This window comes from Antedon mediterranea, chromosome 3, assembly GCF_964355755.1.
Source record: "Antedon mediterranea chromosome 3, ecAntMedi1.1, whole genome shotgun sequence".
In the NCBI taxonomy this organism is placed as follows: domain Eukaryota; kingdom Metazoa; phylum Echinodermata; class Crinoidea; order Comatulida; family Antedonidae; genus Antedon; species Antedon mediterranea.
The window spans coordinates 26,290,907-26,317,067 of record NC_092672.1 but is presented as its reverse complement, the minus strand read 5'-3'; the positions used below and the strand labels follow the sequence as shown (position 1 = coordinate 26,317,067).

The following is a 26,161-nucleotide window of genomic DNA, read 5'->3' as shown; positions in this document are numbered from 1 at the left end:
TAATTGTTAACTAAAGTTTTACATTTTAAATGTCTAATTTAAAAATCTTAAATCTTATTTTCTCCTTTTATACTGAATTTTTTTATTGGCGCTATACTCTGTTAGCTGAAAATGGAATTAAAAAATATACTATAATCTAAACATACCATTGGTCTAATAATATCAAAAGAGAAGTTTGTATAGTGAATAAGTACAAAGTTCACGGTTAAATTAAATGATTTCCTTTACGTCATTATAGAAGTTGTCAAAGATAGGCCTATACACTATCATTGAGGTTGTTAATAATTCACAGAATACAAAGCCTTTGTTAACCGCACCCCATTATTACCAAGTATATTGGTAAAGATAATAATAGGACTACAAATAATAAAAGAAGATAAGGTAAGTTACTGACTGTAGTAATGTAGTAGTGTGTATTGTTGAATGCTAGGCATGGCATAATGTTACATATAAACGCATTCTCTGGCATATAATGCAAGAGATGCAACCGTACTGATGTTAAGGTACTCCAGGCTAGGCTAAAATCAACATACAATATATTCAACAATGACATGACATTTTATTTCTTAAAACTGAATTCTATATGTATTACAATATCTCTTTCTCATGATAATATTCCTTGATTCATCTTGTCCCTCCATGGTCATTGTCGAGTCATTCTTCGGAAAATATGGGAGGTATTTAAATGGTGGTTAGACGAAATGTTAATTCCAGATTTGAATTGGTTTCATGTTGCCCTAATGTTATTTAGCAGAGCATTCCAATCATCTCTACTCTAGATGCGTAGCATCGCTTCTAATCTGCAATTGCATCTTAGGATTAGGCCTAGTACTTTGTCTATGCGTTCTTTAAGTCTATAATGTTATATTTCCTTTGCTTTCTATTATCTTGAATTGTTTGACAATCGGTTTGTGGGTTGGTTACAGCTGTTATACGTCCCGTTTTAGAATACGCGGTTCCAGTTTGGGAAACCTGTATTAACGAATCTCAGTACAACCTTAGAGGTAAATACCCGTTTCCTATCTTTAGAGTTAAATCCGAACACTCGAGAAGATTTATCACTAATTTTGGCCTTTTCAATTCTTGGTAGTTTATCCTTGTACCCGAGTGCCCCTTTCTGATAAGAGTCTTTATTTTGACGTTTTATTATTTTTTTTTATCCCATGTTTGTAAATTATATGTATTTTTATATTGATTATGTTTTTGAAAGAGATATATCTTGTACCTATATTTTTATTAGATATTTTCATAACTTTTTTTTTGTTAAACTTCAATTTTAAATATTCTATTTGTGATTGCAACATTTCCTCGTATCGTATCGTATACTTGCGGGAGTCTCCCGATATTTCGAGTCATCTCCCGGTCTGCCGATAAAAATATTTTCTCCCGATATTTTGGGATAAACCAACAACAGTCTTATAATTAATATTTCTACCATAAAAACATACTAACGTCAGTTCGTAAGATGTTTATAATCAATTCATGCATTACAATAGATGAATATCTTTAGGTTTTTTTTTAAATCGCCCTCTATGATTTGATGTATTATTATAGCGCCCTCTATATTGTCTTACAACCTTCCGATATCTATTTTTCCAAGTTGGGAGGTCTGCCTATTATATACATTTTCTCCAAAAGGTTTCCGACCAAAATATAACACACTGTTTGTTTGACAACTAACCTGAAGCACCTTCCTATAGAAATAGGAAACCTATCATAACATAACGACACAGTTGCAAAATAACGACATAAAACATTACAAAGTGCACAAAGCTCAAATATTTAGACCTACAGCATTGTTTATTTTTTTAAATATATTTTTATATGTTGAAACTTAAAATGGTTTATATAAATATTTACAGATGTCTAAACAAGAGGTCCCATTCAGATGCCAAGATCATCCTAATAATACACTGGAACGGTTTTGTACAACTTGTACCAAAAGTGCATGTAAGGATTGTGAACAGTTTGTAAGTTGTTATACTGAAAAACATGATACAAAACCTATGATAATTGCTGTAGATGAATTTAACAAAAGAGTAGATGAAGTTACAACGTCTGTCACAGATACAAAACAGGAATTGGAAGATATCTTTAATTCCATAATTAGCGATGACAGAGAATTTAAGTTACAAGTAGATTACATTAAACAACTGATTGAAAACCATGTAGAAGTTGTTGTTAAAAAAGTAAAAGAGGAAGGAGGGAAGCTAATGATGAATCTTGATATTTTATGTAAACAAAAGAAAGAATCAATTGAAAGTCAAGTAATAGAGCTTGAACCACACCAAATGGAATTACAAAGCCTCAAGACATCAATTACAGAAATGACAGACAAACCGGAAAATGAAAACATACTTAACAATTGCCAATCGGATATCGAAGAAGTCAAACAAAATATCAATAAAATGAAACACAAATTTCTCTCTTATGCTAACCATCTTACACCAAACTTCACAATAAATGCAGAGCTGGATGGTGCTATATCGAAAGGGCTCGGTAAAATCACAAGTGTTGATAAAAGGTACAGCGTTCGTGAAGCTGATAGATCAATTACTGTTACAAAGGGACAACCATTTACAGTGAATGTTGAAAATGTGGACGAATGTGATGCATGTGTTTTGAGTGCTACTCTGATAAATCCATCAAGTAAAAGCACTGCCATCGATAAGGTGGAATACGCGGGATGGGGAAAGTATAGAATAAAAGGTAGATGCGATGAGGAAGGCGATTGGAAGATGGAGATCAGTGCTGGCGTTGCTAGCATCAAAGGTTCACCAGTGAGTTTCACATTTGTACCAACACTTGTACACACCATTGAAAACATAGGATCACACAAGTTAGATAATAGACTCAAGGTAACAGATGTAAATTTAGATGAAAATGGCTGTATGTTAGTATCAAGCTGTTCAAATGAGTTGTTAAAATTTAACAAATCAGGTTCATTTATTGCTAATATACAAATCAAAATCCCAATCTATAAGATTCATAAAATGAGAAATGGTAATTTCATGTTTAGTGATGCCGAAAGGAAGGTTGTGATGTGCAATGATAGATTTAAAGTTATCACTCAATTTGGTAAAGGAATATTAGAATATCCAGTTGGTTTGGCAGTAAACAATGAAACAAGAGTTCTGTATATTGCAGACAGAGAAGCTTCCTGTGTCTATAAGTTTAATATTGATAGTGGAAAACTGATAGGTAAGATAACTGGTAAATGGAGTAAACTGATTACCCCACATGATGTAATTTTAACCAAGGAAGGTCATTTATTAGTTCCTGATTGGAAAACTAATAAAATACAAATGTTTAATGTAAATGGTGCATTTATGAAAACAATTATAGACGGGGGCGAGGAAGACGGTAAGGTATGGAACCCTAAATGTATAATAATGGACAAAGATGAGAATCTAATAGTTGTCAGTGACCATAAACTACAATTGTTTGATAAGAATGGTATATTTATAAAACGAATCGATGCCGTAATTGATAACGTTGACACTCCTGGTGGCATCACTGTAATCAGTTATAAACCAAGGAGATTAGCTTTGGCAAATTTCGGAGCAAACAATGTTAAAATATTTAATTATTAAATAGAAAAATGTTAACGTTAACTCATTGAAATTTGGATTTCAGCACAAATGGTTAATTCAAACAATTCTCAATTGAACAACAGAAAACAACCAATACGGTATCAATGTCATAAACAAAATAATTATTAGTAGCAAAACCACGAACAACATACGTTCGTATGGTATAATTGATTTATAGTCCAATGTGTTTGATTTTCAGCGGCAGATTTCGACAAAATTGACAGACAAACCCTTACAAAATGTTATAAAATATTATTATCAGCTAGGGTGAGTAACCAAGATGGTTATGCATAACCGCTTGTGAATTGTGTCCGCCTATCTCGAAATTAGTGGGTTTGTTACGATTTCCAATATTGTTTCGTTATAAAAAGCTGCAACGTTTTGTATCAATTTTAATTTCATGATTTTTGTATTTTTTTTATAGAAATATTGATTTTTTTCAGGGCACACCTATATATCATGCTACATGATGTAGTACTGTTTTACAGTACATTTATACAAACAAATTCATTTGTACATTTGTTTTGTAAATTACAGTTTTACTTTTTTTCACACCGCTTAAACTTAAAACAAACTAATCCACAACTACGAAGAAAATCCGTTTCAATAGGAAAGTTGCTCATTAAGCCAAAAAATGCAAACATAGAACTGAACTGCACAAGTCCAGATGTTAAATATCATGTTTAATTGTTGTACATTTAAGTAAAAAATAAAACATTTGTTACTAAATTAAAGAAATAAAAGAAATACATAAACATATAATTGTAAGGTTGCACTTTGGTTGGTTTTCTCGAAGTTAGTGATTGAATGGTCAAAGAATCTTCTAACGTTTGTAAGCTTACAACTTCCCAAGCATAAAACGTCACAGTGACGGTTGGTTCCAACTGGAGAAAGCCATTACGGGAGAATCTTCCTTTAATATCGCCTACGTCTAGCCACACAAAGGGTGCGATTGCAGAGCTTTTAATCCCGATTGTAAAGATGTTGCCTTCTTGAACGACTTTAGTAATCTTTAAAAATAAATAATGTTTAATCTAAAAAATATATATATAATTTTACAATTTCTTGCGGCAAAGTTTCAACATAGAGAACTCCATAGTCTCAATACAATATATGCCACTATCCTCAATAATAAATATACAAATGATCAATGTTTATAAGTGTAAATGGTACAAATAATGGCATGAGGTGTGAATGATGAAAGGTTATATTTCAAGCCGAGTTGATATAATATTAGGTATTTAAAAAGTGACTATATCAGCATTCTCAAACTTGCGTGGCACGGTTGATCCGATCGTGCTTATAATGTTTTATATCGACACGACCGCGTTGTCCTAATCTAAAATAAACACATACCTGTAAATATGGATCTTGTACTAAGCCTTTTGCATCGAAGAAAGAAGAGATATAGAGAGGATTGGTTTCAATTTTGTTTGAGGCCATCCTTCCAACACCAAATGTAAAGAAACACGAATTTCGAGACTTGCATCCAGCTTTGCTAAGTATTTCACTTGACGTTACGGTTAGAACCATTATTGATGACTGTGATTTCTATAATTTTGTGAAAACAGACATCTAGGTTATCATCTAATGGATAAAACCACTGCAGACGACTGTGATGATCTCTATATAGTGTGAGCACAGACATAGGTTATCATGTTGTAGTTTGCATAGTTCTACCAGTTTGGCCTAATGAATAAAACCACTGCAGACGACTGTGATGATCTCTATATAGTGTGAGCACAGACATAGGTTATCATGTTGTCGCTTGCATAGTTCTACCAGTTTAGCCTAATGGATAAAACCACTGCAAACGACTGTGATTTCAACATTGTTTGAGAACACACAAGTAAGGGCTTAGAAATTTAAAAAGGAAGTTCTGAATAACAGCGACCTCAACCCCTATAATGGACAGAAAAAACACCTACAATGAACAAATAATCTCTATAAAGGACAGATTTCACAAATCCCACACCAAAATTGTATTTCACTTAACCTAATGGATAAAACCATTTCATAGATAGTACGCAAATATAATGGACCTATTTACTTTCCTAAAAAGTTTTCGCTTTAAGTAATAGGAATGATTTAAACATAACTTACCAGATTAAATTTATAATTTTGTACAAGTAGTGGTGTAAAGCTATCCCAGGACCAGATCTTGACCACCAATGTTGCATTGATTAATGGGTCAGTCAAGTCCGATATAGCATAAACATACAGATGACCATCCACAATATAACCTGATGCTAGCAATGGTGCAAAGAAATCCTTGGCAAAGTAGTGTAGCATTTTCCATTTACCTTCGTATTCTTAGAAACAAAAAAAAGGTAAACTCTATTATTCACACAGATGATTCACCCCTTACTCTCGTCGTTGGCTAGTTAAATTTGAACACTACATTCAATATTGAGGTTGGTCTTAATCAGTATGTATGTTTTGTAATTATCTATTATTATCATCTAATCCTTTGCTCTTTAAATTTAATAAGTATTTTGTTTTACACTTTGATAATTGTTTCCATCGTTGTAATTGTCTTGGCTTTCGTCACGACTACCGTCAATCACGGTTCTTTTTAAAACAATATGGTGTACAAACAGATGATACAAGAACCGAATCGATAATTTTACCAACAAATTTATGAACATAACAGGTATATTGGAGAATGGAACGATTTGAAATAAAGGTATCTTGATGAGTGTGAAGTTCTATTATATTTATTTTTCATTTGGCATGACGTCAGGAAACCCAAAACTCAAATTAAGGTAGAAATCATGAATAATTCATTAGAATAATTATGAAATAGAATGGGACATTATAGAGGGCGTTATATAAACATGCGGAGTGATTAAATAATTTGTGTAAACAGCGTTTGCCAATCGAAATGTTTTGTCTAGTGGTAAAGGCTTTAACCTATTACACTGGAGCCCTCGGGTCGAGGTGTTTCAAGAACATGTTTTTTAAAATTTAAAAATACTAGCCAATAACCAGGCAGCACGATTCATATAGGAGAATAGTATGGTTAAATGCATCATTTAATAGTCTATACTGGCTAACCTTCCGGAGACTGCGCATACGATTTATACATGGGCACGTTTTGTTTTTGATCCTGATTTAAAATAATAACAGTTGATTCGCAACTTTCTATAGAGGGCCGCGGTAAGAGACACGGGGTTGTAGAGCGTGTTTGTTCGATTGACAGCAGTGCTTTAACATAGGTAAGCGCGTTTTGATAATCATTGATTTCACCATTGATGCATATCCATGTGTTCATTTGTCCATGTAAGGACGCATTGACATTGATAGATTCGGATGTTTACCTGTGGATGCCCATGTTGGTGCCTGCCAGATATCATTCAATTGCCAGTAGAGTGCCCCTCTAGTCATACCATTATTATTCTTGTCAACATCACTTTGATGTCTTCTATAATGCTCTGTCTCTATTTTTATACACATTGCCTGTGATATCTATATAACAAATGTGTAAAATGTGTATAAATGAAATTGTGTATTTATTGCAATCGTAAAAATAAAATACAGATTGAAATTGAACAAAGGCCTAGAAAATATTGCAGAGTTACATACAAAAACGAATATCAATTATCATTTACAGTTTTAGTTATTTTCATTTAGAATATTAGATGAAAATAATATAAAAATAAACAAAATAAAAGTTATTATATACAAATTCTAAAATTATTCGCGATTGCATGAGTGATTAACAGTCAAAGAAAATACCGTGATTGAGAATAAAATGTTTCGAACGGTTAGTGTTCACTTTAGTTACATTAAATTCTGGTCTCGAATAAATAACAATTCGTCTTCTTCGAGGAGTCGAATCACCGGATGTTCAGCGCGCCGCGTGTACCAGGTTACTACCGTGAGTATTAATCAATCACAGACGGGTCTTTCAGCACACCTAGGGAGGGCTAATAACAAATGAGGGCGCTATGTATGCATAGTTTAAATAGTTTAGTTGATTAATTTCTTCAAGCAAGTTGCGTATGGTGATGATGGACAAATCATCGCGAGTTAAAATCTCAGTAAATGATTTTGTTTATTTATGGCCAAACGCGAGTGTTGCCACACGAAAATTACAGTCATTATCATCGTACTCGAGAATTTGCTGGATTTTATGTTTAATGACAGGGACACGATAATTACGCGAAAATTACTCAGCCAATATCATCGTATTCGAGGATAAATACGATTTACAATCCTCGCAGCGGTGATGCAGTTTCAACCAATCACGTTAACGTATTTCCATAGGCTATGTAATATAATATTATAGTCAATAACATTATGTTTGATAGCTCTACTCTATATTTATTCCATTTTTAAGGAAAGGACTGTGTCTTTGCAGGCCTACACTTTCTCAATATAAACTAATATAAGTCAGGAACAAAATGTTAACAATGAATTCCATTGAACTCAGTCACCATGCTAGTATGAGGATTATATATCAAAACACTTTTGTACAGCTAACAAAGTTTAAAGTTCATGGTTTAAATTTCTTTCTATACGTCATGCATACACATCCGTTAAATGGTAGTGTTATTGCTAACCGCACTTTCATTAATTATACTACAAACTATATTGGTTTAGGACAACGAGGAAGTTGCAGTCGATCAAGAAGGTAAGTTGCAAATGTTATTAGAAAAACAATTGAAACTACAAGTGATGTCGAACTATTAGTACATGATGGTTGATGGCGTTGGTTAATAAACCCCAAATCATATTTTAAAATACAATTTTGGTAATAATTTCCATGAGATTCTATACTACAAAATCCAATTGTATACGTACGATTAAGACTACAATAAACAAATAATAGATAAAATAAAGTTAGTTACATGCTAAACTATAGCAGTATATATAGTGAACGATGGAGATGGTATTAAGACATACATCGACACCAGAAGTACTTTGGAAGATTGTTGTTTTTTCTTTTGAAACACTAGAAGTTCTGGTTACCATTATTGAAAACTTAAAATGAATTACATTACAGATGTCGAATCAAGAAGTAAAATTCAGATGTCAAGATCATCCTAATAATAATCTTGAACGGTTTTGTAAAACATGTATCAAAAGTTCATGCAAGGATTGTCAACATTTTATAAGTTGCTCTAGATTGAAACACAATAGCAAGCCTATGCAAGTTGCTGTCGATGAATTTAACAAGAACGTAACTGAAACTATCATGGCAGCTTTGGATATCAAACAGGAACTAGAAACTATTTTTAATTCTATGATTAGAGATGACGGAGAATTTAAGTCCCGAGTAGGCTACATTAAAAATCTGATTGAAAACCATATAGAAGGTATTGTTACTAAGGTTAAAGATGAAGGCGAAAAACTAATGATAGACCTTGATATTCTATGTAAGCAAAAGGATGAAGCCAATGATAGCCAATTAAAGGACCTCGATTTACACCAAATGCAGTTGCAAAGTCTGAAGGTATCAGCTACAGAAATGATGGACAACCCAGAAAATACAAACATACTTGAAAATTGCAAATCGGATATCAAAAGTGTTCAACTAAATATTAATCAAACGAAACACAAGTTACTCTCTTATGCAAACAATCTTACACCAAACTTCACAATAAATGCAGAATTAGATTGCGCTATAAGCAAAGGCCTCGGTAAAATCACAAGTATTGATAACAGGTACAGCATTGATAAAGATGATAAATCCATTACTGTTACAAAGGGGCAACCATTTGAAGTGAAGGTAGAAAATGTTGACAAGGAGTTTGCATGCACACTAAATGTTACTCTGATAAAACCATCAGGTGACACAACTATCGTTGATGTGATAGAATGCATTGGAAATGGAAAGTACAGAATAAAAGGTAGATGCAATGAGGAAGGTACCTGGAAGATGAAGATCACTAATGGATTTTCTAGCATTAAAGGTTCACCAGTGAATATCACAGTTGAACCAACTCTTGTACATACAATTGACAACATAGAATCATACAAAATAGACAACAGATTCAAAGTAACAGATGTGAAGTTAATTAAAGATGGCTCTGTATTAGTATCAAGCGTATCCAGTGAATTGTTGAAATTCAGCCAATCAGGTTCATTTATTTCCACTGTACAAGTTCCGGATTGTGTTGTCTACAAAATACATCAGATGGAAAATGGTAATTTTATGTTTAGTGGAGGCAAAAACAGGAATGTTGTAATGTGTAATGATCGGTTTGAAGTAATAACTCAATTTGGTAAAGGAATATTGAAATTTCCTGTGGGGTTGGCAGTAAACAATGAAACAAAGGTTCTGTATGTTGCAGACAGAGAAAAACCATATGTATATCAATTTAATATGTATAATGGGAAGCTTTTGGGAAGGATTGGTTCAAGTAATACATTGATTGGCCCACATGATGTCATCTTAAACAGAGGAAGTAACCTACTAATACCTGATTGGAGTGCTAACAAAGTACAAATGTTTCATGAAAATGGTACGTTTATGAAAACAATTGTAGATGGGGGTAAGGAAGACGGTAAGGTTTGGACCCCTAAATGTATAGTAATGGACAAGGATGAGAATATAATAGTTGCCAGTGACCATAAACTACAATTGTTTGACAAGAACGGTTTCTTTATAAAACGAATAGATGACAAAACTGATAACATTTATACTCCTGGTGGACTCACTATAATCAGCTATAATCCTAGAAGATTAGCTGTGGCAAATTTTGGAGAGGACAATGTTAAAATATTTAATTACTAAACAGAACACTGTTTTATGTACATACACCTTCAAGAAATAAGATACGATCAAAGGGTATACTGATGGCACCATATAATATCATTTTAACTAAAGAAGATCATTTTAACTAAAGAAGGTCATTTATTAATACCCGATTGGAGTACTAATACAATCCAAATTTTCAATTCTAATGGTGAATTTATGAAAATAATTGTAGATGAGGGTAAAGAAGATGGTCAAATCTGGAACCCTAGAAATATATAGTAATGGACAAGGAAGGATAATCTAATAGTGTCCAGTGACCATAAACTACAATTGTTAGATAAGAATGGTATCTTTATAAAACGAATAGATGGCGTACATGATAACATTGATACTCCTGATGGAATCACTGTAATCAGTAATAACCCAAAGAGACTAGCTGTTGCTAATTATGGGGCAAACAACGTTAAAATATTTAATTATTAAACAAATTGCTGAAAGCACATCCACGTCACACTTTCATGCCACTGCTGTATAACGCAATATGTTTTTTATTTAAAATAGGCCTACAGGATCAAATGAAGATATTAAGAATACGTTAGATAGAAATTGTAAATAACATAGAGATGTTAATTTTTTATTTTGACTAACTAGGGAAGAGTGTAATTTCAATCTTACCTAGAATAACCAGTATTTTGTACGATATTTTTTGAAAGATGTAGATGGTAAAATGCGGTGCCATTATATGTATTGCAAATAATTACATGCACGCATCTATATAAACTTCATTTTGTATCATATCCTTCCCCATACATTTTTAACTCTATATTATTCATAAAATTATGAAATCTTACTTGGAATAACCAGTTTTTATTTACAGAAACCCAACCATTTTGAAATTCAAGTTGAGGGTAAGATAACCTCAGTTAAAAACCACATGATAAACAATAATATAAACTTGGTTTAAAAAAAATCTGAGCAACTTAGCAAAACATCCTTCATTACACATCCTTGTTTATATAGCCTCTTGATTGTTGAATCATTTTAGTCTTTCTTTTAAGTGAAGTAAATATACTTATAAAGTAGGAAAAAAAACAAACTAACTAAAATATATATTTTCAATCGCCTTAAACACTGTAAAACAAAAATTGAAATAAACATTACTGATGCTTAAATCTATATTGTAAATTTCTTCTTATTTTTTTAATTAAATGTGTGTCAACATTCTTGTATTTGTTTCCGTTCACACATTAAACAAGAATGTTTAAACGTATCATCTCATCTAGTGATGCTGTAGAATGATAAGACATTGCGCCACCAATTACAACTACAAAAATAACCCAACAGGACAACTAAATATTAAAGGAAGAATTTCTGTCGAGAAATTGCACAATGAACAGAGCTAATCTAATAACAATTTAGATTAGTTTAGTAACAAAAGTTTTGTTCACACCCCACTCACACAAATACACAAACGGAGATAAGCCAGTCATACGAGTTACTAACATACTGTAAGTGCTCGTGTGATTCACTTGCTCATACATCCGCATTACATCATCAAATAATTAATACCAATTATTATTGTTATCTTGAAACTACCTTAAATCATCAAATGTGTATAATTTGAAATTACATACAGTTAAATATAAACTTTTGTTACTGATTTGTATGAAAGCTAACCAAGTCACTGATAACGCACTCTATTAAAAACCTACGCCATTCGTACTCCTTTGTTACTCATTTGTATGAAAGCATACCGTACCAAGTCACTGTTAATAATCACTTCATTACAAACCTAAGATTAGAACTACGTACGAGGAAGTTACAAATCATGAAGATAAGGTAAAGTTATACATAGTATTACAATTGCCATTTAATCATTATCAAAACATACGTTTGTTTGTGTTCTACCTGTGACCACCCTTCCTGCCGTGATAAAGATCACAGCGGGAATAGTATAACAGTTAATATCATACAAAGTAATTTAAACGCACTCCTAAGGTTTTGACTACTTTTTTAAACTAAAAGAGGGTGATCTTTATATTTGTTTAGCAAACTAGATGCTATGCTTAATACTAATATTTTTCCCCATATATACATCTTTGCAAAGACCATGCTAACACACACAATTAACCTCATAGAGGTGTGAGAATGGAGTTTTTCACAGAGTTATTTAACTGTGACCCAGTTTAAAGTTTTTATTATTTTATTTCTCATGTTTTTGAATAAAACCTAAAGGTTTGGACTACGAGGAAGTTATTCATGAAAATAAGGTTCGTATGATAACGAATTACAAAACTACAAAAAAAGTTATAAATTGAAGCTAAAACAATTGTATAACAATTGTGAATCAATTGTGTTGCGTAGCACTGTGTCTATATTATATATACTTTATACTGTCAAATTATAGAAACAGTGCTCAAATTCGGAACATGATCTTATAATCGCGTCGAGCATAGCTCATCGACGAAAGTTCCGTATTTTTAGTTGTATGAAAAAATGTCTCTTAGTGGTATGATACTCGTCCTGTAAGCAAGAGGTCACATGTTCGAATCATTTTATCATATTTATTATATAGTTAAAATACTAGAATGTTAACCTGTTGAAAACTAAAACTAAAAAATTATTAATAATATTACAGATGTCGAGTCAAGATATACAATTAAGATGTCAAGATCATCCTGATAACATACTGGAACGTTATTGTACTACTTGTACCAAAAGTGCATGTAAGGACTGTGATCATTTTATGACGTGTTATACAGCAAAACATGATACCAAACCTATGATAAATGCAGTAGATGAATTTGACATAAACGTAACCGAAATGATCAAGTCAATTAAAGATGTCAACCAAGAATTAGAAACTATTTTTAATTCCATAATTAGCGGTGACAGAGAATTCAAGTCACACGTGGACTACATAAAAAAGCTGATTGTAAAACATGTAGAAGGTGTTGTCAAAAAAGTTAAAGAAGAAGGCGAGAAACTAATGACGGACCTTGGAAGTGTATGTACACAAAGAGAAGAATTCAATAAAAGTCAAATTAATGAACTCGAAATACATCAAATGCAGTTACAAAGTTTGAAGACATCAGTTACAGAAATGACAGACAAACCGAATAGTAAAACCATACTTGCTAAATACAAATCAGATGTTGAAGGTGTTCTGCTCGTTTGCAAACAATCTTACTCCAAACTTCTTAATAAACACAGAGCTGAACGCTTATATTTTAAAAGGCCTCGGTGAAATTAAAAGTGTCGATAACCGTTACAGCGTTATCGAAGATGATAAAAACATTACTGTTACAGAGGGGCAACCATTTTCGGTGAAAGTAGAAAATGTGAATGAATGTGACGATACATGCACACTGTCTGGTACTTTGATCAAGCCATCTCGTGACGACATTGCTGTTGATGAGGTAGAAATCATGGGGTGTGGAAAGTATAAAATAAAAGGAAGATGCAATGAGGAAGGTGCCTGGAAGATGGAGATCACTAATGGAGTTTCTAGCATCAAAGGTTCACCAGTGAATATCACAGTTGTACCATCTCTTGTACAAACCATTTATAACATAGCATCATACAAAATAGACAACAGATTCAAAGTAACAGATGTGAAATTAGATAAAAACGGCTGTATGTTAGTATCCAGTTATTGTAATGAGTTGTTACAATTTAAAAAATTTGGTTCATTTATTGCCAACATAAAAATTCCAAATGTCAATGTCTATAAGATACATGACGTAGATATTGGTCATTTTGTATTTACCGATGCCCAAAATCAGAAAGTTGTATGGTGTGATGATACGTTTCAAGTAATCACTCAATTTGGTAAGGGCATACTGGAATACCCAGTTGGCTTGGCTGTAAACCTTACAACAAGAAGTCTGTATGTTGCAGACAGAGATGGGCACTATGTATATCAATTCAATATTGATGGCGGAAAGCTGATATGTAAGATTGGTTCAATGGATACACTAAATGCTCCACATGATGTCATTTTAACAAGTGAAGGTAATCTATTAGTACCTGATTGGAGAGCTAATAAAGTACAAATGTTTAATGCAAATGGTGCATTTATAAAAACATTTGTGGATGGTGGGGAGGAAGATGGTAAGGTTTGGAAACCTAAATGTATAGTAATGGATAAGGATGAGAATTTAATAGTTGTCAGTGACCATAAACTACAATTGTTTGATAAGACTGGTATCTTTATAAAACGAATAGATGACGTAAATGACAACATTGATACTCCAGCTGGAATTACTGTAATCAGTGATAACCCAAGGAGATTAGCTGTGGCAAATTACGGAGCAAATAATGTAAAAATATTTAATTATTAAATAGCAGAATGTTTGTATTACATGCTTAATCACTACAATCAGCGTTGATTATTATTCAACTTCTTTCTACTTATTCTGTATTAAGCCTACTATGGCTATATCTTATAGAAAACTTTATTTCCTAATTATTATTTAGGTAAACTGGTTTTTATTTTTATCAAAAACAATATTACAAAATCATGAGAATTTATATTCTATGTTTCCCTTGAATTGCGATGGGATGAACCCACAAACGACTAATCGTGTAACCAGGATGTTTTTATATGTAGGCCTACACTGCAAAATGCAGTTTTTGAAACATAATCCCGTAAAATACTTAAATTTACGAACTGACTAAACAGTAATAAGACATGTTGATGTTTGATCCCGAATTCTATGCCTTGCAACCTTCTGATCAGGAACATTGGGTTTATAACTCTAAACATATTCCTAGAAGTAAGGCTAAGGCAAAATATATCCCATAACCTATATCTTGAGTAAAAATTCAAGATTTAAACATATACTCTCTGAATTTAACTCAAAACGTATACATTGGAAGTAATAGACAGCTTCTGTACCAAACGTAATATTCGGGATTGAATGGGACAAATAATATGCACTCAGAGTAAGTTTGTTGATTTTCAAACCATACGCTTTGAGAGTAAGAACTATGAATACACAGAGTTTGACCGAAATAAATGATGATTTGTATAAAACTGTAAAGATAGATTTAAACTTTTTGTTACTTTATAAAAGTACGGTACATTGGAAACATGATAAATAATTGATTTACTTAATCAGATTCTATTGTCAATATATCATTCTTTATTCTTCTTTGTCTCGACTTCGACACAGACAAAAAAATAATAACAATGCTCCTTGTCTGTCTACTTTTCATCATTGCACGCAGAAATATAGTAATAAGAGTGTGTATTACGCATTAAAAACCAAACGAATTCATACAATGCAGATTGATATTCAAATGCTTCTTCGGTACTGTATCTATATTTTTCCAGGTAGTAGGCACGATGCACAATGACAGTAATCTCGCGATGCATGCTCCTGATGCGGTCTCTGTGGACCGGACACATGATATGCTGTCCCAGTCCTCTCTGCGAGACATCGCGGCAGCGGTGAGAGCGTTACCGAAACAGATGCCCCTATAACCTCTCTTCATATCACCCCTTCCATTGGTACTCTTGTTCTTAGGAGGTAGTTCGTCGAAGCGATATGCAACGTTTAGCCTATACGCACGCCGCTCAACTTCTGGTCATTCTCACGGCAAGAAGACTTTTAGGCCGATTAAGGAGGGGAGCTCGTCGCGAGACTGAAACGCAGTGGCAGTGTGAGATACCATAGTAATGCGAGAGGTTGATGACGCCCTTGCGACTTCCAGTTCCCCGGGAGAAGACGGATAGGCCTACTTTGGGAATTGTTTAAAACAGTATAAATAGGTCTGGGATACCTTTAAACAAAAAAAATAAAATAGAGTTCTCCACAATTGATCGGCGAAACAGACGACATGCGACATAAACCTCAGGAATTTGAATAATCGGTTGATGATGAAAATGATTTCGTCCGTCTTGCTGGAGCTAAAACGAGGTGGCTGGGCAGCCACAATTACTTGATGTGCTTTCCCAGGGTTTTCATTGATTCATTTTAATGTCCCCCTTTTGACCAAAATCAACCATAATTGGATTGGATCATTGAACATTCCTCCAACGGCACATATGCGGCAGGTGCGTGACATTGCCACATCTTGAGCGGTACCGTACTTTTGGTAGATTTCTCTACTTGATATTCTGAAGATGGCATGATGGCGGACGCAATCTACCTTTACTTCTTACTACCTATCGGATTTAGCCGCAAACCAAGCACCTCACATAGGTAGGTACTGTACTATTATGCATTAATTTTTTACCCAGTGCTTTACTGGCTATTATCGGTTTAAGCTAGGCTAGATATAAACTTGGTGTTGGTAGTCTATAAGTACGGTTTACCTGAATAAACACCTAATAAACTAAAACCATTATGCAATAGCGGTGCTCAACGGAAATTATGTTTTCGTATTGTTTTCCTCTCTACAGAAACCAAATGTTTTGCTTATTATTTTTATAATGATCAAATATACGAAGACAAATGTTTAGGTAGATCCTACTATTATCTATAGAAAACTCAGATCAGACGTTTTTAAACTTAGACCTATTTCTTATGTGACAAAGGTTAAAGTTCATAGTTGTATTATTTCCTATACGTCATTCATACACCATTGTTAGTAAGTTTTATAAAAGAATACAATTGGTTAAGCACATACCATTACTACCACTAATATTACAACTGGAAACATATCAGTTAATGCTACAAGGGAGTTCCAGAATCAGGAAAATAAGGTAAGTTGAGTTTAAAACTATAAACATCTAATCTTCAAAGATAACACAACTTATTAGATTAATATGCTGTGATGCGAATTCAATTAACATGCATTATGTGAAATAATAAACGAACCGAAAATGAGATATTAGTCGAAAGGTTTATATCTGAGTTGATGAAACAAAAACCATATTTAAAAAAACTTAATTGAAACTGATTAACTATGTTGTTGTATACCATTTGTTTTAATTATTACTGATGAGTATCTGTTTTTTAATCTGAAGAAATACGTTTATTTGCCTAATAAAATCAAAGAACAGTGTTATACACAGTGTGGACTTAAATGAACTCAAACATTATTAACATATTATGTGAAATAATGCATAATCACTATATTGCTAACAACAGAATAAATTTTAGTAAACGCATGGAGGAAATATAATATTTCCTCTATGGTAAACGTAACGGAAAATCTTGTGCAGATATTTCCACGAGAGTTACAGTGTGTCGAAAAACAAAAATACAAGATAAGTTGCATACCAATTAACAAAACATACATGAAAAAACAACAAAGCAAAAGAAATCTGAAGGATTTAGTCCTTGTTCAAAGAATATAACTGGTACCAGGATATAAAGATTATTCGGCATTTGAGGATTTTCAGCGGATAATCTTTTTTATTCTATTATTATGCTAGCGAGATAACCAGCATCTGTACGTACAAGACAGTGTACAAGACTAAACTTGATGCTTGATTAATTGCTCCAATGTGGTTCTAATGTAATTATAATTCACAAATTACACATGTTATTGCTAAAATAGTATTCGTTCACACGTTTTGATGTCTTCTTGATTAAAAATTAGAAAATTGCTAGTATAACATACATCACTTTAACTTTGTGTTTGAACTAGGTGATTGAGTTTCAATCTAGTATCAATCATGATTCGTAGGTTTAACACTAGAAATGCATGTTAAACAAAGAATACAATTTTCTAAATATTGTTTACAGATGTCGAGTCAAGAGGTGCCATTCAGATGCCAATATCATCCAGATAACATAGTAGAACGGTTTTGTACAACGTGTACCAAAAGTGCATGTAAAGATTGTGAACATTTTGTGAGTTGTTATACAGAGAAGCATGACACCAAACCTATGATTATTGCAGCAGATGAATTTAACAAAATCGTAAATGAAGCTATCTCAAAGGCCACAGATATGAAACAGGAATTAGAAGTCATTTTTAATTCCATAGTTAGCGATGACAGAGAGTTTAAGTTACAAGTAGATTACATTAAAAAATTGATTGAAAACCATGTAGAAGTTGTTGTAAAAAAAGTTAAAGAGGAAAGCGAGAAACTAATGATGGATCTTGACATTGTATGTAAGCAAAAGGAGGAAGCAATTGAAAGACAAGTTAAAGAACTCGAACAACACCAAATGCAATTGCAAAATCTGAAGACATCAGTTACAGAAATGACAGACAAACCGGAATGTAAAACCATACTTGATAGTTACAAATCGGATATTGAAGAAGTTAAACAAAATATAAATACAATGGAAGACAAATTTTCCTCTTATCCAAATAATCTTACACCAAACTTCACGATAAAGTCAGATCTGGATGATGCTATTTCTAATGTAATCGGTAAAATCACAAGTGTTGATAAAAGGTACATTGTTAATGAAGAGGATAAATCAATTACTGTTATCAAGGGACAACCATTTGCAGTGATGGTAAAACATGTGGATGAATGGGATACTTGCGCATTGACTGCTACTCTGATAAATCCATCACGTGACAACATTGAATTGGTGGTAGGTGACATAGGAAGCGGAGGGTACAGCATTAAAAGTACATGCAATGACGTCGGTAAATGGAAGATGAACATCACTAATGGATTTGCTAGCATCAAAGGCTCGCCAGTGAATATTACAGTTCTACCTACAGTTCTACATACTATTGATAACATAGGATCTTTCAAAATAGATAACCGATACCATGTGACAGATGTAACATCAGATAAAGATGGTTGTTTATTAGTACCAAGCTATTCTAATGAGTTACTGAAATTTAATCAATCAGGTTCATTTATTGCCAACATACAAATTCCAAATGTCCAAATCTATAAAGTACATAGAATAGGAATTGATAATTTTATGCTTAGTGACGCCGAAAGTAAGAGTGTTGTAATGTGTAATGAGAAGTTTAAAATAATTACTCAATTCGGTCAAGGAATCTTAGAATATCCAGTTGGTTTGGCAGTAAACAATGATAAAAATGTTCTGTATATTGCAGACATAGGGGCTCAATGTGTTTATAAATTTAACATTGATAGTGGGGAGCTGATGGGCAAGATAGGTTCAGGTTCAGTTGATGTAACACCAGGTACACTGATTAAACCACATGACGTCACTTTAACCATGGATGGTAATTTGTTAGTACCAGATTGGCATACTAATAAAATACAATTGTTTTCAGCAAATGGTACATTTATGAAAACAATTGTAGATGGGGGAAAGGAAGATGGCACAGTTTGGAACCCTACATGTATTGTAATGGACATGGATGAAAATCTAATAGTGTCCAGTGACCACAAACTACAACTGTTTGATAAGAATGGTACATTCATAAAACGAATAGATGAAATAAATGATGACATTAATTCTCCAGATGGACTCACTGTAATCGGCTTTAAGCCAAGGAGATTAGCTGTTGCAAATTGTGGAACAAACACTGTTAAGATATTTAATTACTAATATGTTTTGCTCTTTAACAACAATATAGACCCTAAAGACTTCACCGAGATTCCAAAACTTCCAATCTCATGTTGACATATTTTACAGGTAACTTTAAATTCTCAACTTCACACACAATTTAAATTTGCATACCGTATGTACATAGCATGTACCATTTTAATGAATACAGGGAAATAAATAATGCATGGCCTATTTCCTCCATCGTTTAACAATTTTGCGAGATCAAGTGGGAGGTTATATGGGCGTTTGTTACACGTGTACTGTAGGTCAAGACACATTCGTTTTTTTAATTCATCGTTTATATTTCCTAGGATTATGAGAGCAACATGTTTACATCATCATACTTTCACAGAATTTATTTTTAAGTACTATCATGATCATTTTGTATTATTCTATCTTTTTTTTTCTTTCTTTTTATAATGTGTTATTATTTTGTATGAGAAACTGTTTGTAAAATAATGTTTTGTATATGCTGTAATTGATAGATTAAGAGCAGTTATTCGGTTTGTTATCATGCCTGTTGTTAGATTCTAGTATGCCTACAATCTGTATAATTTTAATTTTCCAAATATATATTACAATTAAAAATTTTGGAATTAATGTTTTTCATTAAACGATATGAATAAAGTATTTTAAAAGTCTATCCTTTATAATAATAAGAATAGCAGCATATAGTTTGTACAATGGAAATAATGTAAATGTATAGAAGTAAACAGAGAAACAATCATAAACTTTCAGACTTATTCAGAATAAAAAAAACCACTTCATTTTTGGGGAAATGTTTAAATTTACTGGCATATTCAATCATTATGCGATGTCATGGTCGGGCATCTGATTTTGATTTGATTTGATTTGATTTATTTCGGCATCAGTACATAAAATATCACAGACATACAATTAAAATTGGCAAATATAAAAATACCAATATAAAACAAGGATGCCAAGGATAACTCATAAAAGTCCTCTACGGACTTGTTTCCAATGAGGTCCTTTGAAAGAACAGCAAAAAAGACAAACAAAGCAACATAAAAAAAAATACAAAAAACAGCAAAAAGGACAATCGAAAAAAGAAGAAGCGCTAATTAAATAGTTTCTAGAGCTAGTGAACGTTCCTGTAGATACTTTTTAACTTTACTTTTAAAACAACAGACAGTTTGTGATTCCTTAATGTTAATTGGTAAATTATTCCATTCTTTAATAGCATTGTAAAAAAAGGTCACATGTGCCATTGGCTTGATAGTTGGGATTCTAAAATTAAAATTTCATCCCCTAGTATTGTAATTATGACTGTCTGAAATTCTAATAAAACGATTGCATAAATAAGGTGGACAACAATGATTATATATTTTAAAAACATGACAGACTCTAAGAAATTCGACACGGTCTTGGACTTTTAACATACCAACGTCGTTTAGCTGATATTGACCAACATGAGATCGGGGACCTAACTTTTTTATAAAACGAACCATTTTGTTTTGAGTCGTTTGTAATTTTGATTTTAAATTTTTATTTACCGTAGAAGACCATGAGCAAACCGAATAATCGAACATCGGTTGGATTAAAGCAAAACTAAGAATTTTGCGACAATGTGAATTAAGAAATGATGATTGTCGGTACAGAAATTTCAGTCTGCCGTTTGCTTTGTTTATAACAGAGCGGGCAATGACGTCACCTGATACATTTTGGTCAATCTCAATACCTAGATATTTGATAGATTTTGATCCATTTATAGTCGTTCCAAAGCAATCAATATAGAATTCGTTTACTTTGCTTAATCTACGTTTAGAACCAAACAGGATGCATTCGGTCTTACCCATATGAAGCGAAAGTTGATTGTCGATCAGCCAATTATTGCATGATACGAGATTGTTTTGGAGTTTAGATTGGATTGCGATTGGATCTTTATGGGAGTAAAAAATTGCACAATCGTCAGCGTACAAAACAACTTTACAATCACTTTCGATACTAGATGGTAGGTCATTCACGTAAATAAGAAACAAGAGAGGACCCAAAAGGCTACCCTGGGGGACTCCACATCCAATCTCAATAGAGTTCGATTTGGTACCTTTAATATCGACAATCTGATTTCGCCCAGACAGGTACGCTTGAAACCAACCGATAGACCGGCATCCTAGATACTTAAGTTTTTTACACAAAATATCATGATTGACCGAGTCAAAGGCCTTTTGGACATCGAGTAAAACCATACCCGTAAATAAACCATTTGACATTTGAACTCTAAGGTGATCTCTAAGATGGATAAGACATGTGTCGGTAGAAAATGATCTACGAAAACCGGATTGATGATCGTAGATAAGTTGATTCCTTTCAAGGTAATCGGAAACTTGTATATATACCACCTTCTCCAGAATTTTCGAAACTGAGGAGAGAATGCTTATAGGTCTGTAATTGTTAGCCTCAGTTCTGGAATTCTTTTTATGAAGGGGCGTGACTTTTGCGAGTTTAAAATCCGAGGGAATACGTTCGTATTTAATGGAGAGGTTAATTATATGTGTTATTGGTATTTTAATATTAGGAGCTCCGTCTCTAAGAAATTTTGCAGGAATCTGATCAAGGCCTACACTTTTAGATGGGTTGAGATTTCTCAATTCCTCTTCGATAAGGCTCTCGTCAATTTCTTCGAGAGAAAAACCAGAAACATGTTTGATTTTGCTATTATAGTAATTTTTAAAGGCATTCGAACCCACACAAAAAAGGTTACTGGGAGAAGGCAATTTCTTCATTAAATCGGAAGCAATATTTGCGAAGTATTTATTGAAATAATTTGAAACTTCGCTTTCATTATGGCAAAGATTCCCATTAACATCTAACGAAACAGTGCTACCCTTTTGTGGCTTATTTTTATATCCCAAATCTTTAAGGCATTTCCAGAGTTTATTGGGATTATTTTTGTTAACTTCTACCTTATTTAAAAAACATTCAGATTTTGCTTTCTTTATGTCCTTTTGTATGCGATTACGTAACTTACGAAATGCATCATAAAGGTCTGGCCTATTTGGGTTATTCTTGAACTTATTTAATAGTGAGTCTCTTTCTTTTATGGCACTTAATATTTCCGGTGTCATCCACTCTTCAGATTTTTGTTTTAGGCGCACCTGTTTGAGAGGAGCCATTCTGTTTATAAGAGACACAAATATTTTTTTAAAAGGGCACCAGGCAAAGTCCACATCTGATGAATCGAGAACAGGCGACCAATCAGATTGTGTTAATTGCTCATTAAAAATATTAACATCGTAGTTCTTAAGTGAAAGAATTTTGATAGTTTTATGTTGGTTAAATTTATATTTTAAAGATTTACGAGTACAAAACGTTAGGCTGTGGTCACTAATGCCTACATGGATGACACCCGATTGCAACATTTTTTGCGAATGGTTACATATGATAATATCTAAAACTGTTGATGTATACTTAGTAATTCGAGTTGGTTCCTTTATCAGATGGGTAAAGTTAATTTAAAACAATTTGTATAGGATCATTAACTGTGACCACGTTCTTAGCTTATGCATGAGTTCATCTAGTATACGCCATTCATATACATTTGTTACCAATTTGTATAAAAGTATACCACGTCACACTGCACTCCATTACTGGTAACCATAATATAAACGTAATGGTATAACTACGTACGAGGAAGTTACATTATACAGGAAATAAGGTAAGTTGCTTATTAAAATTAGCAGAAAAAAAACCCCCAGAAAACATTCGTATATTTAGACTAAAGTTATTGAACGCCAAAACAGTTGTTTAATGCTTTTAATAAACTATAATATTGTTAATTCAACAATAATATTAAAAATGTTTTAATGAATTATATAAATATTTACAGATGTCGAGTCAATCGGTCCAGTTCAGATGCCAAGACCATCCTACTAATACACTGGAACGGTTTTGTACAACTTGTACAAAAAGTACATGTAAGGATTGTGAACAGTTTGTAAGTTGTTATACAGAAAAACATGATACCAAACCTATGGTAATTGCTGTTGATGCATTTAACAAAAGGGTAAATGAAGTTATAATGTCTGCCAAAGATGCAAAGCAGGAATTGGAAGACATTTTTAATTCCATAATTAGTGATGACAGGGAGTTTAAGTTGCAAGTAGGTTACATTAAAAAACTGATTGAAAACCTCGTAGAAGTTGTTGTCAAAAAAGTTAAAGACGAAGGAGAGAAACTAATGATGAATCTTAACATTGTATGTAAAAGAAAGGAGGAAGCCATTGATAGACAAGTAAAGGAACTCGAACCACACCAATTGCAATTACAAAATCTGAAGGCATCAGTTACAGAAATTACAGACAAACCGGAATTTAAAACCCTACTTGATAGTTACAAATCGGATATTGAAGAAGTTAAACAAAATATCGACAAAATGAATCACGAATTCATTTCTTATGAAAATAATCTTACACCAAACTTCACAATAAATGCAGAACTGGATGGTGACATATCGAAAGGGCTCGGTAAAATCACAAGTGTTGATAAAAGATACATTATTACTGAAGATGACCAATGCATTACTGCTATAAAGGGTCAACCTTTTGCAGTGACAGTTGAAAATGTAGACGAACATGATACAGGCACATTAACTGCTAAATTAATCAAGCAATCGCATACAAATATTGCCATTCATAAGGTAGAATATATGGAAAGTGGAAAGAGTACAATAAAAGGAAGATGTAATGAGGAAGGTGAGTGGAAGATGGAGATCACCAACGGCGTTGCTAGCATCAAAGGTTCACCAGTGAATATCACGGTTTTACCAACACTTGTACAAACCATTGACAACATAGGATCACTAAAGGAAGATAACACTTACAACGTAACAGATGTAGCATTAGATAGTAACGGTTGTATGTTAGTATCAAGTCTTTCTAATGAATTGTTGAAATTCAACCAATCAGGTTCATTCATTGCCAATATAAAGGTTCCAAATGTCCAGGCTCATAAAATACTCCATGTAGGAATTGGTCAGTATATGTTTAGTGACCCTGAAAGAGGGAGTGTTGTTATATGTAATGATAGATATGAAGAAATTTATCAATTGGGTAAAGGAACATTAAAATTTCCAAGTGGTTTGGCCGTAAATAATGAAACACGAATTATGTATATTACAGACAGAAAGGGCCGCTGTGTTTATACATTTAGTAAGGATAATGGGAAGCTGAAGGGTAAGATAAGTTCAAAAGGTAATCTGATTACACCATATGACATCATTTCAACTAAAGAAGGTAATTTATTAATACCTGATTGTAGTATTAATACAATACAAATGTTTAATTCTAATGGTGTATTTATGAAAACAATTGTAGACGGAGGTAAGGAAGATGGCAAAGTTTGGAACCCTAGAAGTATAGTTATGGACAAGGAGGAGAATCTAATAGTGTCCAGTGACCATAAACTACAATTGTTTGATAAGAATGGTATCTTTATAAAACGAATAGATGACGTAAATGATAACATTGATACTCCTGCTGGAATCACTGTAATCAGTAATAACCCAAGGAGACTAGCTGTTGCTAATTATGGGGCAAACAACGTTAAAATATTTAATTATTAAACAAATTGTTGAAAGCACATTGACGTCACACCTGCACGAAGTCACTACTGTATAAACTAATGTTTAAACAAAAGTGAAATCTGCGCATGGAAGACATTATAGCCATTATATAGTATTGTCCCCCTGAAAAATATTTTTTATAATATTTTTTTGTTGATTATGCCATTTTTAAATGTCACATAATAGTTATTGACTTCAACCAAAAATTGGATCGAAAACAATTTTATTTACCTAAAAAAACTGGAAATTTAAAGCAAAAACTGGTCAAAATGGCTGCCAGCCAATGGATTTTTGGTTGAATTTAATCATTCATCATGTTATTTTATAAGTGAAAACATTATTGTTTCCGGTTTTTTTTCTACGGAAGTGATTCACTTTATTAAAACTACAAAATAACCTATTCAAAGTCTAATTTAATTAATCTTCACTTTTGATGTTTTTGGTGGACAATACATCTTTAACTATTCTTGCTAGATTGTAAATAGCTTTTAGAGATTTCTTATTTGGAATAACAAGTTATTATGTTATAACATAATGTATTTTAGAAAGATGTAGAGGGCAAAATGCGGTGCCATAATTTATTTTACAAATAATTATATACATGTAATTATATAAACAGTTTGTATAAAATCCTTCTTCATAGTTGTTTAACTCTAATCTATCATAAATTAATTATCATACATAATAATATCAATAATAACGGTTAGATTATGATATCTTATTTGGAATAACCAGTTTTTATTTACAAAAACCAATTTGAAAAACTAGCTATATGGAGGGTAAGATAGCGTCAGTTAAAAACTACATGTATGCAATGGTATCAAATCTGAGT

The 26,161-nt window shown here is 32.7% G+C and overlaps 3 protein-coding genes across 3 annotated transcripts in view; 2 read left to right on the top strand and 1 right to left on the bottom strand.

Annotated features, from left to right (window-relative positions):
* Nucleotides 1–4,103: 4,103 nt before the first annotated feature.
* Nucleotides 4,104–26,161, bottom strand: part of LOC140045098 (beta-mannosidase-like) — a 39,158-nt gene continuing 17,100 nt past the window's right edge. The window contains exons 14-17 of the mRNA XM_072089850.1: nucleotides 6,914–7,061; nucleotides 5,697–5,905; nucleotides 4,950–5,144; nucleotides 4,104–4,603 (exon numbers count right to left, since the gene is read on the bottom strand). Coding sequence (XP_071945951.1) covers nucleotides 4,292–4,603; nucleotides 4,950–5,144; nucleotides 5,697–5,905; nucleotides 6,914–7,061 — 864 coding nt within the window. The 3' untranslated portion in view covers nucleotides 4,104–4,291. The remainder of the gene's footprint in view (nucleotides 4,604–4,949; nucleotides 5,145–5,696; nucleotides 5,906–6,913; nucleotides 7,062–26,161) is intronic.
* Nucleotides 16,958–20,579, top strand: LOC140045099 (uncharacterized). Its single transcript, XM_072089851.1, has 2 exons — nucleotides 16,958–17,011; nucleotides 18,000–20,579. The coding sequence occupies exon 2, from the start codon at nucleotides 18,000–18,002 to the stop codon at nucleotides 19,746–19,748; it is 1,749 nt and encodes a 582-aa protein (XP_071945952.1). The 5' UTR covers nucleotides 16,958–17,011; the 3' UTR covers nucleotides 19,749–20,579.
* LOC140045100 (uncharacterized) lies at nucleotides 23,409–25,352 on the top strand. Its single transcript, XM_072089852.1, has 2 exons — nucleotides 23,409–23,424; nucleotides 23,596–25,352. Exon 2 carries the CDS (start codon nucleotides 23,596–23,598, stop codon nucleotides 25,327–25,329), a length of 1,734 nt encoding a protein of 577 aa, XP_071945953.1. The 5' UTR covers nucleotides 23,409–23,424; the 3' UTR covers nucleotides 25,330–25,352.

Excerpts from the sequence above, each read along its gene's own strand:
- LOC140045100 (XM_072089852.1), top strand. The coding sequence starts at position 23,596 with ATGTCGAGTCAATCGGTCCAGTTCAGATGCCAAGACCATCCTACTAAT.
- LOC140045099 (XM_072089851.1), top strand. The coding sequence starts at position 18,000 with ATGTCGAGTCAAGAGGTGCCATTCAGATGCCAATATCATCCAGATAAC.